Source organism: Sander vitreus, chromosome 21, assembly GCF_031162955.1.
Source record: "Sander vitreus isolate 19-12246 chromosome 21, sanVit1, whole genome shotgun sequence".
NCBI lineage: Eukaryota > Metazoa > Chordata > Actinopteri > Perciformes > Percidae > Sander > Sander vitreus.
In genome coordinates, this window is record NC_135875.1 from 1,858,254 (window position 1) to 1,879,799 (window position 21,546).

A 21,546-nucleotide genomic window follows, 5' to 3' on the forward strand; every position below is an offset into this window, starting at 1 on the left:
GTCTTTGAGTTCTTGTGACTGTGCTCATTGTGTGCTGCCCGTGTAGTCCTGATATAAAACCTGCGCCATTGAAAAAAGAATATATAAGTCTGTAATAGTCTCCCCTCTTTTGTCAATGAAAAAAACAAGATTTTGGTAAAGTTTTCATTCTTCAAAACACATTCTAATCTCAACCTTTTTGAGCAACAATTAATTCATTCGCACGACAATACATGTTTTCCGAACTGTTGTTTTTGTCATGAGTACTTTCACACAGAACGTGAATATTAAGCGGCAATTAAGCAAAAAGTTAAATCTGTAGGAATATGGGCTAATATACTGTGTTAATATGAAGGACTCTTCTGTAATGACTTTTTCAGAGGTGTTTTTTAACAGAAATGTCCATGAAAGGTACACACAGTATACTGTAAGTCTACAGAACTTACATTTTTTGGATTAACAGGAATGTCCATAAATTACATGTAATGTAATGTAATGTAATGAGTCAAGTGACTTGCACAACCCAGATCAGTTTAGTGAATGAATCAGAATAACCCAAATCCTTAAAAGGAATCAGGTTTGCCAGGCCTACAACACATCATAAGTTAAGGTTTGTTTTCAAAAAGAGATTTGAGGAATTTCAGAAAAGGGATTATCAACGTTTCAGCTTCAGCACCAAATTATCTCTTTACACGTTGCTCTACAAGAAATGTGGGTGTCACCACACAGAAAGCTGAGTTTATTCTGAACACTTTGATGTGAAACACACAGGGATCAGTCATATGCAAATACCCTAAAAAGGGGAATTTGAGAAGATGCCCTTACACCTCAGAGGGTGGAAAGGTGCAGAGGGTATACTTACAGGATTTTTCGTGACTCCTGATTCCTGACTGATCTCTTTTATGTTTGCACATATATTCAGCAGCTTAATTCCCCTTCCTCCCCTACACTTTGTTCTTTTTTTTGGTCTTTTCCATCTCTCGTCTTTACCTCTTTGCCCCTGAATCGCTGCCGTCTGATTGATCTTTACTTTTGGAACGCTAACCCTCAGAGGGCGGTTTAGGAGAAGCAGCTCAGAATTTACTAATCTCAAAAAAGGATGAATTCATTCCTCAGGAAATGGGCAAAGCCTATCGTGTAAACCGTTTTGCAGCTCAGGGAATTAGCGGGAGATAGTTGACATGCTGCTCCTTACATGGGCCACTATAAAAAAAGGTGCAGAAGAGGGTCGAAGAGCAGGGAGTGGAATATTAAGAGAATAAAAAAGGTACTAAACCTCTGAGATCTACAAGAGAGAGAACTTTGGAGCCAATGTATTCATTAAATATTAGACAAGGTGATCAACTGACAGAGGTATAGCTGCCCCTGAGGGTTTGATTGCTGGCAGTGCGGAGAGCTGTTCAAATCTGAATTTAGACCTTCAAGTTAGGAATTAAATGGCTAACACTTAACACTTGTTGCGGCTGTAAACAGTCCAACAAAATGCTGCCGCGTGGGACTAAACACTGAGAGATGCATAACCACACTGTGACGTGCTCAAGATTGTATTGCAATGATTTATTCCTCCACACGTAAAATACATCTAGTACTGCAGTTACCAAATGTAAAGTTACTTTGTGAGTCGAAATAAGTGTGTTAGTGCGGCGGTCAACAGAAAGTGTTCACTCCCAGGCTCACCCCCTCTCTGTCAAAGCCCAAAAAACCAACAGGTGAACAGGTGAAGCAAACCGCGATGAAAACGCCCACCAACCTACAATATAAGTGCACAATATAATAATCAACAAATAACATAAATGAGACCATAAACAACACACAATACGTGGCTCCTACAACACTTAAATGGGAACACTGTAGTCTGGTAATAGCAGGGAAATAATCTGGTAATCTGGTAATAGCAGGACAATAATCTGGTAATCTGGTAATAGCAGGAAAATCATCTTGGAACTCTCCATCTTTAGTGCACCCATTGTTTGTTGACAATGGGTGCACTAAAGATGGTTTTAACTTCACTGCCAAGACTTCAAACTTGGGTTAATATCCAACCCGGTCTCACACCAGTTTGTGAAATGGTCACATTATTTTTGATTTATTGATTCGTGTACAGGTCACGATTTTCTTGTTTATTTCGTGAACAGGTCATGATTTTCAAACGTTACCATTTCATGAACTGCCATGACACTGGGCTGCTCTATGAAACGCCATGACGGGGAAATTAAACACCACAAGCCGGCGACAACGGGACGGACCGCCACACGCGGGACGCGATCCGTGGGCACAGGGACACAATTTGCGGTCTCTGTGGCACGCAATAACGGGGACATGAAACGCCACACGCCGGCCACAACAACGGGACGGTTGTTGTTAGGAAAAGAAGAACGGGGAAAGGAACTGCAACACGCGGGACGCGATGAAAGTCCCGTGTTGTTTGACCCATCCACCCCCCCGACCAACCTCCCTGCGCAGATTTTAAGCTTTTCATACTACTCCCTACCGTAGTCGTGATGTGATCACGAAATAAGCTTCCCATATTTAAAATTTGTGATCACCACACGAAAAAAAACAACATAATCGTGTCCTGTTCACCAATCAATAGATTCAATAACATGACCATTTAATGAACTGCCATGAGACTGGGCTGTAATAGCAAACAGGTTTGATTTTGTTTGAACGTCCAGATGGGAGAAAGACCAACTCGGACTGAGTTTTATGACCTTACACCAAAACGATGGAGACGATGGGAGACCCCCCGACTCTCAGCAAGACTCTCAGGGTTTCATTCCCATGCATAGGCGCCGATTTATGTTTTCCTCCGTGGGTGCTCATGGGCACCCCTTAAAAAAAAAAATAGTCAAAAAATGTTTGCATTTCAGAACCTTAGGAGATGGACAGCGGCCGACACGAACACACGCCTATTTACTCGATAATAAAGTCGTAAAGTAGGCTATCTTTCAACTCAGGAGAGCGCCATTTCTCACAGATACAGATAGGATTGGAGATGAAAAGTTTAACTGACACGTAACCGCGATCGGCTTCGTGGACTGACAACGACATAACCAATCCCACTATGACAGACGCTCCACTTAGCACCAGCTGCAATGTTTCATTTTAAATGAATGTAGCCTACTGGCAGTCTGGCACACGTGGGTGCTCAGTATTTTCCATGGGTCCGGAGCACCCACGGTATCAGCGCCTATGTTCCCCTTTATAGTATAGACAGTGGAATCGCTTGAAAAGTAGTTTGGTGTAAGGTCGCCATTAGTTGAGGACAGCCCTAGATTTATCTCATCTTTCCCCGCCTCTGTGATGGCAGGTATAAACACTTTTGCATTTTCCCAAGAGAAACGACGGCATCAGTCATTTCAGCCAGATGTATTAATGTAATGATGTAATAATTAATGTAACAAAGCCCGCTAGTGGCTGAAGTTATGATGTAAGGGCCGGAACTAGTCAGCCCTTCAATATTCATCAGCATTACGATACAACTGTGGTTCATAACAACAACACAGAGATTTACACATTCAGGAGGCAGAGAAACATAAATGCAGCCGTAAAGCGACGGCCTCACGCAAAGCTTGGCTTCACGCTGTCTGCAGATTACCCACTTCTCCTCCTCTGCCCTTTTCACCTCTCTCTAAATCCCTCTGCTCTCTGCTTTTCTCTTGGTAGCTTCACATTTTAATCTTTTATATTTGAATCACTTAAATTATAATCTCGTGTTTTCCGGCGGTCTACCTCCGATAGAGATCTTAGGACTCTGGAGAGCTCTGGTTCAGTCTCATCGAGATGAAACATGTATAAGATGTCAACAGGAGTGTACAGCTTGTTTCAGTCTCAGAATGGAAACATATTGTTGTGCTGAAGTCACTGAAAGCAAGGGCCGTAGCACAACATTCTGGGCCCTGTAGAAAGGCATTTTCTATGGGCCCCTCCCCGCGTCCACAGCTATTCATTCTAGCATCTTTTTGGGCCCTCCTCACATGAGGGCCCTGGGTACTCAGTCCCCTTTTTCCCCCCAGTCCGACACCCCTGACTAAAAGGGAAAACATTGACTCTTCAAGTTCACTTTTCTGCTCTGTTTCTAATTGGCGGAGCAGCAGAGACACTAAATATCATTTACTTCATTCAAAAATAAAGCTGGTATCATTATATCTCTTTTATATTCTTAACAACAACCAAAGAGACTAAAAGCAATAATGAGTTTCTTATCAAAACATACTGTATGATGTTTGTCTGTGCAGCCAGTTAGTCACTAAGTGTATTTAATTCAATATCACAATAGGGAAAGAGTGTCAAAAATGACACTTTAAAGGATAACTTGTCTATCCCGGACGAGCCCCCATTTGTTACCACTATAGGCAACAAGAAGGGAAGCCACAAACAAAAGCAGTTTATTAATCCTCCTGTTGTCCTAGGGTCACATTTGACCCGTTTACAAACACAGTCTATATAAGAACTATGACAAAAGAACATTGAAAAAAGTGACCAAAACCTAGAGACGATATCAAAATGTCATTTATTAAATGTATTAGTGTGAAAATGACATATAAACATCTTTTCATGTTCTATTTTGCATCTGCATCTGATCATGTTCTTTAGGTTTAGGTTCGGACAACTCAATGTGTGTGTGTGTGTGTGTGTGTGTGTGTGTGTGTGTGTGTCTTTATAGGCCTCAAGAGTTGGGGTGTGTTACAGATAGATTGGCAGCGAAATCAAGGAGAAAGAAGTGAGTGTGTGTTTGTTTACCCACGACACCCCGTGTCGATGTCTTTATCAGAGTTTCCCCACAGGACGGCCTTCTGTTACGCCTGACAGCTGCCTCTGATTGGGTGTTGACGAACAACACCGTTTTCCCAGAGTGCACTGCAGCCCGCTGCCCACCCATGCGGTCGGCCAGTCGGCCAGTGTGCGGCCAGCGTGAGATTTGAAGTCTGCAGCTTTGATGTGGCTGAGTTGCTGTGTCATGCTCACTGGAGCCATGCAGCAAGGCGGCCATATTGATACCCTCGCAGAGGAGCAGAAATCAATCCAGCTCCCAGTGTGTGTGTGTGTGTGTGTGTGTGTGTGTGTGTGTGTGTGTGTGTGTGTGTGTGTGTGTGTTTGTTTGTGCGTGTGTGTAAGTGTGAGCTGGTGATCATTTTTCCTCCTCACTTCTTCTTTTCTTTCCCCTGCCAGTGGCGATGGTTAAGAAAAGGGATGTTGGTCAGTTATTCAGTCCGTCTGCCAACTGCTTTGGCGAGTCCCAATAAAGGGTCAGTGTAAGGCCTCCTGCACACACACATGCCTGCGTGGCTTGAGCGTGTCAGCTGCATGTTGTGTCCATTTTTATTTCGGCTCCCATGGTAACATGTTAGAGCGTGCACACTGCCTGCGTGACACGCACGATTCAGGAGCGGCTCGAGCCGCGGCGAAAACGCATGCATGCTAGAAATAGAACCGACGCCTATTTTTCACGCGACATGCAAGCGTGTTGGAAGCATTTCCAGGCACCATAGAACACGAAAAGATGTTTATATGTCATTTTGACACAAATACATTTAATAAATGACATTTTGATGTTTGAAAGTCGATTTTCAAATATTGCACCTGTCAATACAGAACGACATATTTTGCCGTCAATACTGCCAACGCTGTCTTTGCTGTAATCAAATCAGTATATATTTATGTATAACATGAAGTATACTACTGCTTCAGTGCAGTAATCAATGGGAAACATACATGTGTACAGACAAGGCTAGCAGCAGCGCCGCGTCAGACACGTTTCTGGTGTGCAAAGACATAGAAAACGCCACGCAGCCAGTGTGCAGGAGCCCTAACCGACTAACACATTGTTCTCACTTATATAACTTATTCAACATAACAATACTTGTTATGTTTAGTTATAGCAGGCCCCCTGGAAGTGCGCCGGGCTTTGAAGCCAATTGAACATAGCAGCCAAACAGTGGCTTTACAACTTCTGTGTCCGTCACGTGATGCCCGCTGGCCCAAAAAGACTTTTCCCCACAGACTTACATGGCGAAAACAGACGGTTGTAAATCAGTGGAGACATTTTTTTTTAGCGTCATGCGCCACTGAGCAACTCTCGTAGGAATGAACGGGTCTCCGCCTCCTCACTTCCCCTTCTCTCTCTCCACAGTTATGGAAATCATTTTAATTGATGATTCTGAGGACCTCTGACCTTTTCCTCAGGCATAGCAAATCAATGTTGCACACAAAACACAGAATGTAAAGGGCAGATTGAGTATATTGATTGTCCATAGGGCATGAAGCCTTTAGCTTCAACGACCCCATGGCGTTCCCTCTTGTACACAACTGGTGAGGCACTAACTAAGATAAAACATTGATCATGTTTATTATGATTATTTCTGCCAATAGTTTTGTATTGCAGGGTGTAATGAGTAATTGAGCCTGTAATAATCAAAGTTATTAACTGGGATATGTCTGTGACTAAGGCTCTGTGTGCCTGGAGGGTTTAAAAAGTACACTCAGTACACGTGTTTCGGGATGTTGTTTTTAGGAATCATGTACATTCTTGTTAAAGCAAATCCTCCCACTGATATACAGTATTACAGTCATTGTGTGCTACCACAGAAGCAACCATCTTACTTATTGCCCTTTAAAAAAAGGAGCAGGGAAGGCAGCGAGTAGGGAGGTTTTTGTGAGGATGAGGGGAGGAAGGAATGGCAATCCACGGAGCTTCTTTAATCATCATCACGGGCGACTGACAGTCCCGGCCAGACAGCCAAACCAAAAAGCCCATCTGTTCCTCGTATCCCTCAACAATGAGCTGTAATCTGAATAAATGGGCCTCGTACTCGGCTCTACGCCTATAATGGCTTCACTCATCACACGGAGCGCGGCGGGAGGGATGAAGATGAAGAGGGAGAAACGCGGACGATAAGGGTTTTCGAAGAAGATTTAGTGAGCGCCCATGCGTGTTTGTGCTTTGTTTTAGTTGACTTTCAATGACAGAAACTTATTAACATCTTTCCTGTCATTCTGGGCGTATTGCTATCTTTAGGCAGCGGGAAGTGATCGCGCCATTGACCAGGATTATTGCACAGGTGTGCCTTAGGCTAGCCACAATAACAACAAAAAGTTTTACAGTATTGGGAGGGTCCGGGGGGGTCCTAAAAGCAGTCAGTATCTGGTGTGACCACCATGCTGTCTAATCAGCATCTTGATATGCCACACCTCTGACGTGGATGGATTATCTCGGCAAAGGAGAAGTGTTCACTATTCCAGATTTAGACAGATTTGTGAACAATATTTGAGAGAAATAGGCCTTTTGTTTACATATAAAAAGTCTTAGATCTTTGAGTTCAGCTCATGAAAAATGGGGGCAAAAACAAAAGTTTATAATTGTGTTCAGTGTATATATTTAGAAGGGCTAAATGGGTTTTACGTCCATGATGAGAAACGTTGTAGATGGACTAAACGGATCAAGGAATATGGAATGAAAGGAACTAGAGAGGATTAGTATCCACAGAAAAACAAGAGGTACAGGATTGATAATGTTGTGTGATTAAGTCCAGAGAAGAGGTTTTTTCTTGTGTGCAGTTCAACAAACCAAGTCTGGGACAATTAAGTTTTGAATGGAAAACCGAGAGAAGCCAGAAGGCGTTGAGACTTCTGTACCGTCACGACTTCACTACACAATAGAAAGCTGAGAAAAACCATTGCAGTCTGGCAAGACTCAACATGCATTTGCTTTGAACAAATGTCAGGTGCCACTTCAAGTAACTTTTAGCCTCAAATAAAACACGGCGACTGCAGCGAAAACATCAATTTTCTCCTAAATTATGGGCCAAAATCCATTTTTGAAGGAATACACATGGAGAACCATTACATCTCTTTGTGAAAATAGTTGTTCAGAGGTTTCAGGAGTTTTGAAAGGTGCTGAATCACATCAATGAAAACAAAAAATCCCCCACAGTTCACTGATTTGTTTGGCTTCAAGCTGCTGGCTTGAATTACAAAGTCGGAGCGGTGTTGGTAGCCACTGACTGTTCACAGCTGACAACATGAGTATAGTTTATATTTCATGTTACTTCCAGGTGACTAACAGAGAACATTTTCATATAAATTCATAGGAGACATTTACGGGGATGGGGGGATTGCATCTTTTCCTATAATCAAAACTGGTTTTTGTATCTTTTTATTGTTTTTGTAGCTTTTTTCAACATTGTTCTTGCATTTTTTTCTGAGATTTTGTGGCCTTTTTCAAGTATTTTTTTACAAATTTTTTTAGAGGATATTTTGGCGCCTTACAGAGTTATTTGTTTCACCTTTTTTCTCAGCTTTTTAAAGTATTTTTTAGGCATTTTTTTCAACATTTTTGTCGCCTTTTTCCACGTTTTTTGGGACTATTTCTTCAAAGTTTTTGACGCCTTTTTAAAAGGTTTTTTTCAAAGTCTTTGGTGCTTTTCAGTTTGTGAAATAGACCCCTGGTCATCAAAAATAAACTAATCTAAATCTGAGGTCTGAAAACGAAACCAATGTCCCAAATTCAAATCAAAACAGTGTCAGCGGAGACGGTATATAACCATAATAATAATAATAATCACAAGTCAAACCAAAAGTCATGCACCACTCTACTAACCGAGCACAGACACGCCTGCACAGATACTTCCAAACAGAGAAACAAGACTGTAGAAGACTGTCTTGCTGTAGAGACAACTCCCGTGGCCAGAGCGAATGATAGAAGAACACGCTGAGTGTAAATGCATTCAGCTCGTCTTCACACAGACCCCGGCGCGGCTTCCACTAATTGGTGCGTGGTGCGGTGGAATCACACAGCTCAGTGTGACTTTGCCACAGCAGAGGAGAGAAAACGTTCATTTTTTCCCACTTAAAAACCCAATCATCTACAGACTAATCCCAATTCCCTTTGAAGTGAGCACTTCAGTTGCATTAAACAATTAAATAAAAACAATAAAAGGCCCATTCAAAAAGATACAATCTGCTGTTTTAACTGTAATATTATGGACACAATTAAACATGTATCTGTAGAGGCCACCACTGACAGTTAAAGTGCCCATATTATGAAAAAAATCACTTTTTCCTGGATTTGGGGAGTTATTTTGTGTCTCTGGTGCTTCCACACGCATACACACTTGGAGAAAAAACCACCCATGCTGTTCTGAGTGAGATACGGTTTCTGAATGTGTCCTGCCTTCAGTCTCCGGGTCAGCTGGTCAACATCTGCACGGCTTTCTACGTCATTGGCCGAAATACTTGGTGTATGCTACCCACTTAAGCTAATACCACATCAGCTGGCTGTTTCTCCAACTTCGGTCAGTACAAGGCAGGATTAGCTGGGAGACTTCTTCTAAACGAGGGAACACTTCCAACTTTGTGTGGAATACCTGCAGAACAGGGACATGGAAGTAGTTCTTTTGGAGATTAGGGTGAACTAGTGTGTGTTGTAGCAGTGCTTTGCCATTGAGAATGAGGTGGCTAACCGTTAACCGCTAGCAGCGCTAGCTTCATGCTAGTAGTCCTTACCTAGCTACTGAGCATGTAGTCCTTACCTAGCTACTGAGCATGTAGTCCTTACCTAGCTACTGAGCATGTAGTCCTTACCTAGCTACTGAGCGTGTAGTCCTTACCTAGCTACTGAGCGTGTAGTCCTTACCTAGCTACTGAGCATGTAGTCCTTACCTAGCTACTGAGCACGTAGTCTTACCTAGCTACTGAGCATGTAGTCCTTACCTAGCTACTGAGCACGTGGTCCTTACCTAGCTACTGAGCACGTGGTCCTTACCTAGCTACTGAGCACGTAGTCCTTACCTAGCTACTGAGCACGTAGTCCTTACCTAGCTACTGAGCACGTAGTCCTTACCTAGCTACTGAGCACGTAGTCCTTACCTAGCTACTGAGCGTGTAGTCCTTACCTAGCTACTGAGCATGTAGTCTTACCTAGCTACTGAGCATGTAGTCCTTACCTAGCTACTGAGCGTGTAGTCCTTACCTAGCTACTGAGCGTGTAGTCCTTACCTAGCTACTGAGCATGTAGTCCTTACCTAGCTACTGAGCGTGTAGTCCTTACCTAGCTACTGAGCATGTAGTCCTTACCTAGCTACTGAGCATGTAGTCCTTACCTAGCTACTGAGCATGTAGTCCTTACCTAGCTACTGAGCATGTGTGACTCCCACCAAAGATGTTCCAGCAGTGAGAGGTCTCACTCTGTAGCTAAAACAGAGACCTGAACACAGGGTGAAAAGAGGAGCTGCAGCAATGTGCAGTACAACAAAAATATGGTGTTTTTTGAAAATTAAACCATGTAAACGTAACCTAACAACCTCTAAATACAATTATGAACCTGCAAATGAGCGTAATATGAGCACTTTAAGTGTTTTGACTGTTGGAAAAGCTCATATTTTAGGGAGTTTTCACAGCTATAGTTTGTCCTTGTGACTTATCCAAGCTCCAAATTTGATAAAAATCCACACAGCTAATACTCTTCCAGAATCACTCATTTCATATTACTTTTTCTCCCCTTAGCCGATGACTTGTCTTAGATCCTCCAAACCCAGTGCTCTTCTATTCCCTTCCCAGGCCGTGTTATTACATTTTATCAGATATGAAGTCATGGTCCTCGAGGGTCCGGTCCATTTGTTCACCTCCTGCAGTCACAGACAAACTGTCGGCTCCACAAGGCGGTGTTTTTCTGAGGGAGTCCCCTGCTGGTCCGAGGCGGATCAGAGGTTTAATCTCAGGTCTCATCAGTCCGCCTGACACTTGTTCATATCAGAGCTGGAGGGCAGCCGATATCAGAGCACAGTGTCCATTAAAGCTGTCCCAAGACTGCTGGGTTTATTCACAAGGACTGTCCTTATCTGCCTCTGCACTCTTTTTAAAAAAGGAAAAAGAAATCCCTAAAACACACCAATGCAAAGAAGCAGCTGTTGGTGTTCCGCTTTGTATTTGTGTCTCCATTTACTTATTTATTCTTTGTGTCGTTTATATCCGCGACATTTCATTTCCGGGATTGCTTTCCGCTGGATGTCCCTCATTTTCGGCCAGATGTCCGTCCCCTTCCTCTTTCTCTGTGTTGGCGTTCTAACCTCTGGTGGATTTGTGAGGACTATGGTTAACTGCTCCTCAGATCTCTGCAGGGTAAATCCAGACAGCTAGCTAGACTATCTGTCCAATCTGAGTTTTCTGTTGCACGACTAAAACAACTTCTGAACGTCCACATGTTCCACCAAAACAAGTTCCTTCCAGAGGCTATTTAGCAGAGGCACCGTGGCTCCGTCCGGAGCTTAGCCCCGCCCACGACGATTGTGATTGGTTTAAAGAAATGCCAATAAACCAGAGCATGTTTTTCTCCCATCCCAGAATGCTGTGTGGGCTCGCCAGACCTTCCTCTACAGCGCTGTGAAGGAAGCTCTGGCAATGTGAAACTATACTTTGTGTGTCGATAAAAACGATGTTCAGATCGTAAAAGCCTGCGATATTGCCTAAAATGGTGGTATCATCCACATGGGTGAAGGTTTATTTTCAGAATGTCAAAAAGGGAACCCTAAATTTCAGCTTTTGGGGCCAAATTATCTCTTTACACATTGCTCTGGGACAAATTTAAAGCTCCGTTGTATAATTTTTTGAGTTGATTCTTAGCAAAAACCCCTTTGTTCTTTCACGAATTTGTGCATATTCATGTGTAATTACTTCCACCAACTAATCAAAGTATTCTCGTGGGCGTAGAATCTGCCATTCAGAATCATTCAGAATACATACGAGCGAGTCGCTTCTATGTATTCTGCCATGTAGCGCCTCCATCTTTAAAATACATTAGCCAAAGAGGGACATACCTCCGCCTTTCGCGCTTTTACACTCAGTGGCACCGTGACGAATGCCAGGGGGAGATTAGAAAGCCTGTTGAAGATGAAGGATCATACTGATACTTTGTTCAGGTTCGTTTGGGAACCTGATAGCTGATGTTAGCAATGAAATGGTACCAAAATAATGAAAACGTAAAACTATTATTACACTGGAAGGAACACTCACGGACAAAGTTGTTCTTCTTGGACCACCGTAGGAGTCAAAACGAGGCCAGGCCGTGTTATTACATTTTATCAGATATGAAGTCATGGTCCTCGAGGGTCCGGTCCATTTGTTCACCTCCTGCAGTCACAGACAAACTGTCGGCTCCACAAGGCGGTGTTTTTCTGAGGGAGTCCCCTGCTGGTCCGAGGCGGATCAGAGGTTTAATCTCAGGTCTCATCAGTCCGCCTGACACTTGTTCATATCAGAGCTGGAGGGCAGCCGATATCAGAGCACAGCGTCCATTAAATCTGTCCCAAGACTGCTGGGTTTATTCACAAGGACTGTCCTTATCTGCCTCTAACGTAAAACTATTATTACACTGGAAGGAACACTCACGGACAAAGTTGTTCTTCTTGGACCACCGTAGGAGTCAAAACGAGCTCGTAATGGGAGGGGAGAACAACCCATTCTCATTAAAATAACTCGTAAAAAGGCGTCTTTCAGCGTGTTTGTGTAACGCACCGGGGAGAGCAGCAGTTAGAGAGGATTTAGAGAGTAGTATGTAAGGGCCAATTTCAACAAAAGGCAGTTGGTTGGGGGGTGGATGGGTCAAACACAGGACTTTCACCCAGGAGAGCGGGGTTCATGTCCCGCTTGTCACGCTTGCTATAGTCGCTTTTTTTCTTTCCTGTGTGTCACAGAAACGTACGCCCAACCACGACCCTTTCCTAAACCCAACCGTCCCGTAGTTCCCGCGTGTCACGGAACCGTAAGCCCACCCACAACCTTTTCCTTAACATAACTGCGTCAAAAGGGACAACAATAGTCCCGACCAAGCGCGTTTACTTATAGCGCTAAAGGAGACTTTTAGCGTCAATAAGAACGACAAAGGCACCTGACCAAGTGTCCATATTTTACGAGATGAGTGTGAGAACCTGTTGGGGAGAAATTCTTACACAATGTAGCTTTAAGCTTCACTGTTAGGTAGGAGGGAGGGGGGGGGGGGGATGTACTTTCCCTTAATCTCGTGTTTGGTGTTCTTCAATATGTTGATGGTCACAGTTAATAAGAAGAGGAGCTTTCGTAGTTTTCGTGTTACATCTCAGATGCTTTTCCGTTTGATTTCAAAAGAGTTCTTATGAAGACTGTGTGTGCATTTCATTATGCATACGTACGGTGTATGTATTGTGCAACGTCCTCTCAGTTTCTTTGTTGTGGCCAGAAAGCTGAGTTTGTTCTGAACATTGTGATACGAAACACATGGGTATCAGGTTATAGGCAAATACACTTTAAAAGGTGAACTTAAGAAGATGCATTAAAGTCGAAATAATGCCCTTAGACATCAACAATGGAGTCTGATGAAAGAAAATGTCCGTTATTCTCCTTATTGAAATTCATTCTGTGTCTGCAACAATCAGTCAACTGCAGCAATAACCCGCCTGGAAACAGCAACATTATGAAGAAAGCAAAAAAATAACCCGCTGCACACAGCGCCCAATAATGGAAAGCGTACAACATCCTAACACAGAGGCTGAAGCATTGTGTGTGTTTGGTTAACAGGGCAGAGCGTTGCTGTGATATGGAAGCTATAAAAAATGAGGAGGCAGCTCACACACTAATAGCTGTTCAGCCTATGCTCATCACACGGAAGGTGAAGGCAGTTGTGTTTAGCCCGGCAATCTTACTGCACATTGCAACGTATGTAACATGTGTGGTATGTCATTTGTTTTATTGCAACTCATAGACATGTAGGGCCCTATTTTAACGATCCATGCGCACGGCGTGAAGCGCCTGGTGCAGGTGTGTTTAGGGCGTGTATAAATCCACTCTTGCTAGTTTGACGGCAGAAAAAAGGCTCTGTGTGCCGGGCGCATGGTTCAAAAGGGTTGACCTTAGTGTCTTCATTAATCAGAGGTGTGTTTTGGGCGTAACATGCAATCAACCAATCAGAGATCATCTCCCATTCCCTTTAAAAGCCAGGCGCGTTTGGATCTTGGAGCATTGCTGTTATGATGGAGGATTTGCAACATTATATTTGTATTTGTAATCTTCTGCATGTGTGTGTGCTGCTGTGCGTCCCTGTGTGTGTAACAAGCATAGTGTGCACGTGCTGTGCACGAGCCTAGGAGCATTTTACTAATGCTCTGTTAAACCTCCCTGTAAGACCAGCAGGCCCAGAATGCACCTGAACACACCTCCCTGTAAGACCAGCACGCCCAGAATGCACCTGAACACACCTCCCTGTAAGACCAGCACGCCCAGAATGCACCTGAACACACCTCCCTGTAAGACCAGCACGCCCATGGGCACAGGTGCATTTGCTATTTAAACGACACTGGCGCTGGACGGGACATTGACAACTGCGTTGGTCTTAAACTAGCAATGACACTTGCATCGGGCCCTTGCTGGACACATGTCGGACGCTTGCATCCGACGAGGGCCCGAAGTAGGGTAACCGCCAGCAGAGAGGACGCTTCAAATGTTTGCTACAAAGGAACAATAGAAGACAACTATGGCTGCAACTAACCGAGGTTTTCATCAAGGACTGATATGGCATATACTGTATGTCGGCTGACAGCAAACCAGGAACTGTGGTGGAAATAACAGATATGTTGGAGATTATTTAAAAAGAGAGAATCTTTAAAAATATCTCGCTCATGCAATTCTTTAAGAATCAGATTTAACCTGTTTTTGCTTGATTTTCGTCTTTCCCTTTCCCAAAAGGGAAAAGCTTATAACAGAAAAACTGTGAGGCCAAAATGCATGTATGAGGCTTCATTTGAAAGCTGAAGTCTTCTAGTTCCTGAAAATGTGCTTGATTAGCATGTGATTAAAACACAACATACACTACAGCAGTTCAAACATGGTTCGAAATAGTTATTTTGGTCCCATCTTTTTTAAATAACTAAAACATACTTTGTGCCACACTATGCAGACCACAACACATAACTTCTAGACCTTGTCAACAAGACATCTATACAGTTTCAGAACTATAGTCCTAAGGGATCCATATCAAAACTGTTTATGTTATGTGTTTATGTCATGAAAAAGCCACTATATAGCGTGTTATGTCCGCGTTCCATCGCTGGTGTGTGGAGAAAGGCTCGGACCCCAACCTCGTGTCCTCTGCATCGCGTGTTAACCCCTCAGAAGCCACTATATATTATACATACTACATAAATAATCATGATTTCAATATCGACCAAAATAATCGTTATTATGATTCTTTTCCATAATCAAGCAGCCCTAATGTGAAGCCAGTTTTCTGATTGTCTTCCAAACGTAATGGCTTCATGATGCATTTACAACAGAGCAATTATGTTCATCTTCACAGTCCGAGGATGGGTTGCTGAAAACAAGAAGTTCTCTGCAGCCTCACTGTTGTCCTTTGGTTTTGATGTTAACTGCGCCCCGAGTTCATTCTTACAGGATTCAGATTCTGGCCCGCAGTTACTGGTGCACTTACTCACTTTGGATTAGAGTATCAGAGAGGCTAAATGCCTCCATCTGTCTAAATCCTTATATTGTAATTGCTACCATCCTGTATTGATCAGTCTCAAAAATCCATTGAGCCTAATGTGATTTCATTAAGATACAGTCCAAAGTAAGCTATTGCAAACAAATACAGAAGACAGGGGAGTCGATGTCTAAAGTTTTGCTGCAATATCCGGTCATGGAAACCTTTTTCAAGGCCAGAAAACTATTAAATAATTTAGGCGACCTGCATCCATTCTTTTTCAGGCTTTTTCAATTACTTCTCTACATGCATCCAACATCAGGTGAATGTCTGGCATATTTACATAGCTACGCTATGGTTCAAAAACAAATATGTTCTGCTACGTTTCCCCCTCTCATTCCCCCTGCTCTCTTATTCCCCCTGCTCTCTCATTCCCCCTGCTCTGGTGTTCCCCCCCCTCTCATTCCCCCTGCTCTGGTGTTCCCCCCTCTCATTCCCCCTGCTCTGGTGTTTCCCCCTCTCATTCCCCCCCTCTCATTCCCCCTGCTCTGGTGTTTCCCCCTCTCATTCTGCTCTCCCCCTCTCATTCCCCCCTGCTCTGGTGTTTCCCCCTCTCATTCCCCCTGCTCTGGTGTTTCCCCCTCTCATTCCCCCCCTCTCATTCCCCCTGCTCTGGTGTTTTCCCCCTCTCATTCCCCCTGCTCTGGTGTTTCCCCCTCTCATTTCCCCCCCCCCTCTCATTCCCCCCTGCTCTGGTGTTTCCCCCGTCTCATTCCCCCTGCTCTGATTCTCCCTCTCATTCCCCCCTCTCATTCCCCCCTGCTCTGGTGTTTCCCCTCTCATTCCCCCCCCCCTCTCATTCCCCCTGCTCTGGTGTTTCCCCCCTCTCATTCCCCCCTGCTCTGGTGTTTCCCCCTCTCGTTCCCCCTGCTCTGGTGTTTCCCCCTCTCATTCCCCCTGCTCTGGCGTTTCCCCCTCTCATTCCCCCTGCTCTGGCGTTTCATTTAGTAGAATAGCATTGTGTTGTTGTATCCTATCCAATATTCTCTATATTTCTAAGCAGATTTTCTATGCTGTATTCTGATAAAATGCCCAAAGACTAAATCCCTGTCTGCAACAAAAAACAACTTTCAACAGCCAGCAGCTGAATGTCTGTCAGCTTTTCCACAACGCACAACGACCTCAACTTTTCATTTCCCAGACACCCACCTCCCTCCATCCCCTCCGTCGATCACTTACCGTACTCGATGTCGTAGAAGATGATGAACTTCTGCCAGCGCAGCTCCTCCACCAGAGTCAGCATGACGTCGTTGAGGCGGACGGGCGGCCGGGCGGACAGGGTGTAGCGCTGCCCCCCGGGGCTCGGGTTGAAATGGCAGGCGGTGCGCGGCGACCCCTCGCTGTTCCTCTGGATGTAGAGGTGAGGGATGTGCATGGCGTCCGTCAGGGACTGCAGCGCGCTGGCGGACGCACAGCCCGTCGAGGTAACCAACGCCAGTATGCCCTGGTTCATCAGCTCGCAGGCTGGAGGACGAGAGAGGGAGATAACGGTTCATTTGGTAGCTAAAGTGATCCGTAAAAAATCATGTGGACAAAGTGATGCACATTTTTTCCAAAGACAACTGAAACAGCAACTACTAACATGATAGCTGCACATTTTCATAAAATGCATTCAGATACATGTCAGTGCACCCAAGAAGAAGACCTTGTGAAGCCCAGTACTCATGTCCGCTGGGGGTCAGCCCTATGTTCCCACAGCCCTATGGTCCCACGGCCCAATGGTCCCATGGCCCTATGGTCCCACGGCCCAATGTTCCCACGGCCCTATGCTCCCACGGCCCTATGGTCCCACGGCCCAATGGTCCCACGGCCCTATGGTCCCACGGCCAATGGTCCCACGGCCTATGTTCCCACGGCCATATGTTCCCACGGCCCTATGTTCCCACGGCCCTATGCTCCCACGGCCCTATGGTCCCACGGCTCAATGGTCCCACGGCCCAATGTTCCCACGGCCCTATGTTCCCACAGCCCTATGTTCCCACAGCTCAATGGTCCCACCGCCCTGTGTTCTCACAGCCCTATGTTCCCACAGCCCTATGGTCCCACAGCCCTATGTTCCCACAGCTCAATGGTCCCACAGCCCAATGGTCCCACAGCCCTATGGTCCCACGGCTCAATGGTCCCACGGCCCTATGGTCCCACAGCCCTATGTTCCCACAGCTCAATGGTCCCACAGCCCTATGGTCCCACGGCTCAATGGTCCCACAGCCCTATGTTCCCACAGCCCTATGTTCCCACCGCCCTATTTTCCCACCGCCCTATGTTCCCACCGCCCTATGGTCCCACGGCCCTAACATTGATTTTTGATGGCTGTTGACAGTATTTTCTGATTAATGGAGTGATAAAAAGAGATATCCAAAATCCCCTCTGTAAAAACCTTTGACTCTAATATGTCAACAAAGTGAAATGAGAATTTTGAATCTGGCTTTATCCAATGTTCAGATTTCTCTTCAGGAAATATATGCAAATTAGCGCATATTTAATGAGATAATACCTAATTTGCACATTTAAACATAAATATTCAAAAAACTTGTAATACAAAAAATATTTGTCTTAATGTCTGTAATCAAGTGGGGAAGTCTCATGCTGATATCTATTAGTTCATTTTTTTTTCCTATTCACCTGGGGTGTCTCTCTTTAACGGTTTGACAAGACCACTGCTACTTCAAAGTTATGTCAACTCAAATATTACACAAAGTCACAACCAGCACACGCAAAGATTCAATCAATCATGCCAGCAAAGATTCTTTTCAAAATGTAACAGCAGTCATCACTAGTAGCTTCCAAATGTTAAAAACTTTCTATATCATAACTATGACAAAAGAACGTTGAAAAAAAAGTGACAAATGTTGGAAAAAGTTCCAAAAACGCAGGAAAAAAGTGAAAAAGTGACAAAAAAAACCCATCAAAAACATCGCCAAAGGTGACAAAAACTTCTTTAAAGAAAGGTGACAAAAAAATTGGCAGAAAAGTGAAAAAAACATCGAGAACAGTGTCGAAAAAGAACAACAAAATGTTGAAATTCCGACCCAGTTCCTTGACCTTTTGCTACTCCAGTAACAGTATATCTCAGCCTGTTCCCCAGCATGCTTCCATGGCACTGCAAGCATTGACATATATATATATATATATATATATATAACGGACCAACAGATCTCGCTGCTCTGGACGGAGACCAGTGAAGGATATTAGAAGCGCTTTTCCGGCGTTACTGAGCAGCCTCCAGCTGAGAGAGACGACGTAGACGTGACGTGAGCAACCTGTCTGAAAGTTGGAAGTCTTCTGGTAGACCTGGAGACCACATGATGATGTCGGGCCTTAGAGTTGTGGACACATAGTATAGTATATAATGGACCAACAGACCCCGTGTCTCTGGACGGAGACCAGTGAAGGACATTAGAAGCTCTTTCCCGCTGATGGCTGAGCGTTACTGAGCAGCCTCCAACTGAGCTTGAAGACGTAGATGTGACGTGAGCAACCTGTCTGAAAGTTGGAAGTCTTCTGGTAGCTGTACCAAGAGAAATCTCAATCATTCCCAATCTAGCAGAGACGGAGAGCGTAGGTATATGTAAGGAGATAACATAGACACAGGCTCATTATTGATCACTAAAATGATAGTTAACATTAGTCATTACACTTAAACAGCTGATGGAAGTCCAAACTGCCTGAGAGCTTCTCCTGTACTATACGGTAACTCCTCTACTATGAGACAGGAAGTCTCGTGGTTATGACTCAATCGTTAGCCTATTGTTATAAAAAACGTCTGCTACGGAGCCATAACGTGAGCTACAAGGTAATGGAGCCTTTTATACATTGTCGTGTTTCTTTAGAAATAAACAACGGACAAATAGAGTCTTTAAACGCTCAGATGTAAAGGTATTCTCTGTCAAAGTGACGTCAATCAGCTCGCAGGCTGGAGGGACGAGAGAGGAGATAACGGTTCATTTGGTAGCTAAAGTGATCCGTAAAAAATCATGTGGACAAGTGATGCACATTTTTTCCAAAGACAACTGAAACAGCAACTACTAACATGATAGCTGCACATTTTCATAAAATGCATTCAGATACATGTCAGTGCACCCTAAGAGAAGACCTTGTGAAGCCCAGTACTCATGTCTGCTGGGGGTCAGCCCTATGTTCCCACGGCCCTATGATCCCACGGCCCAATGGTCCCACGGCCCTATGTTCCCACGACCATATGTTCCCACGGCCCAATGGTCCCACGGCCCTATGTTCCCACGGCCATATGTTCCCACGGCCCTATGTTCCCACGGCCCTATGTTCCCACGGCCCTATGTTCCCACGGCCCTATGTTCCCACGGCCCTATGTTCCCACGGCTCAATGGTCCCACGCCCTGTGTTCTCACAGCCCTATGTTCCCACAGCCCTATGGTCCCACAGCCCTATGTTCCCACAGCTCAATGGTCCCACCGCCCTGTGTTCTCACAGCCCTATGTTCCCACAGCCCTATGGTCCCACAGCCCTATGTTCCCACAGCTCAATGGTCCCAGCCCTGTGTTCTCACAGCCCTCTGTTCCCACAGCCCTATGGTCCCACAGCTCAATGGTCCCACAGCTCAATGGTCCCCCAGCTCAATGGTCCCACAGCCCTATGTTCCCACAGCCCCTATGGTCCCACAGCCCTATGTTCCCACAGCTCAATGGTCCCACGGCCCTATGTTCCCACGGCCCTATGTTCCCACGGCCCTATGTTCCCACGGCCCTATGGTCCCACAGTCCTAAAATTGATTTTTGATGGCTGTTGACAGTATTTTCTGATTAATGGAGTGATAAAAAGAGATATCCAAAATCCCCTCTGTAAAAACCTTTGACTCTAATATGTCAACAAAGTGAAATGAGAATTTTGAATCTGGCTTTATCCAATGTTCAGATTTCTCTTCAGGAAATATATGCAAATTAGCGCATATTTAATGAGATAATACCTAATTTGCACATTTAAACATAAATATTCAAAAAACTTGTAATACAAAAAATATTTGTCTTAATGTCTGTAATCAAGTGGGGAAGTCTCATGCTGATATCTATTAGTTCATTTTTTTTTCCTATTCACCTGGGGTGTCTCTCTTTAACGGTTTGACAAGACCACTGCTACTTCAAAGTTATGTCAACTCAAATATTACACAAAGTCACAACCAGCACACGCAAAGATTCAATCAATCATGCCAGCAAAGATTCTTTTCAAAATGTAACAGCAGTCATCACTAGTAGCTTCCAAATGTTAAAAACTTTCTATATCATAACTATGACAAAAGAACGTTGAAAAAAAAGTGACAAATGTTGGAAAAAGTTCCAAAAACGCAGGAAAAAAGTGAAAAAGGGACAAAAAAAACCCATCAAAAACATCGCCAAAGGTGACAAAAACTTCTTTAAAGAAAGGTGACAAAAAAATTGGAAGAAAAGTGAAAAAAAACATCGAGAACAGTGTCGAAAAAGAACAACAAAATGTTGAAATTCCGACCCAGTTCCTTGACCTTTTGCTACTCCAGTAACAGTATATCTCAGCCTGTTCCCCAGCATGCTTCCATGGCACTGCAAGCATTGACATATATATATATATATATATATATATATATATATATATATATATATATATATATATAACGGACCAACAGATCTCGCTGCTCTGGACGGAGACCAGTGAAGGATATTAGAGCGCTTTTCCGGCGTTGCTCGAGCAGCCTCCAGCTGAGAGACGACGTGGGCGTGGCGTGAGCAACCTGTCTGAAAGTTGGAAGTCTTCTGGTAGACCTGGAGACCACATGATGATGTCGGGCCTTAGAGTTGTGGACACATAGACAGTATATAATGGACCACCAGGTCCCGTGTCTCTGGACGGAGACCAGTGAAGGACATTAGAAGCTCTTTCCCGGTGATGGCTGAGCGTTACTGAGCAGCCTCCAACTGAGCTTGAAGACGTAGATGTGACGTGAGCAACCTGTCTGAAAGTTGGAAGTCTTCTGGTAGCTGTACCAAGAGAAATCTCAATCATTCCCAATCTAGCAGAGACGGAGAGCGTAGGTATATGTAAGGAGATAACATAGA

General features: G+C 44.3%; 1 protein-coding gene across 1 annotated transcript in view; it reads right to left on the reverse strand.

Moving 5' to 3' along the window:
- LOC144536346 (glutamate receptor ionotropic, delta-1-like) overlaps window positions 1-21,546 on the reverse strand; it is a 719,688-nt gene that overhangs the window by 356,973 nt on the left and 341,169 nt on the right. The window contains exon 3 of the mRNA XM_078279431.1: window positions 16,664-16,948. Within this exon, the coding sequence (XP_078135557.1) occupies window positions 16,664-16,948 (285 nt within the window). The remainder of the gene's footprint in view (window positions 1-16,663; window positions 16,949-21,546) is intronic.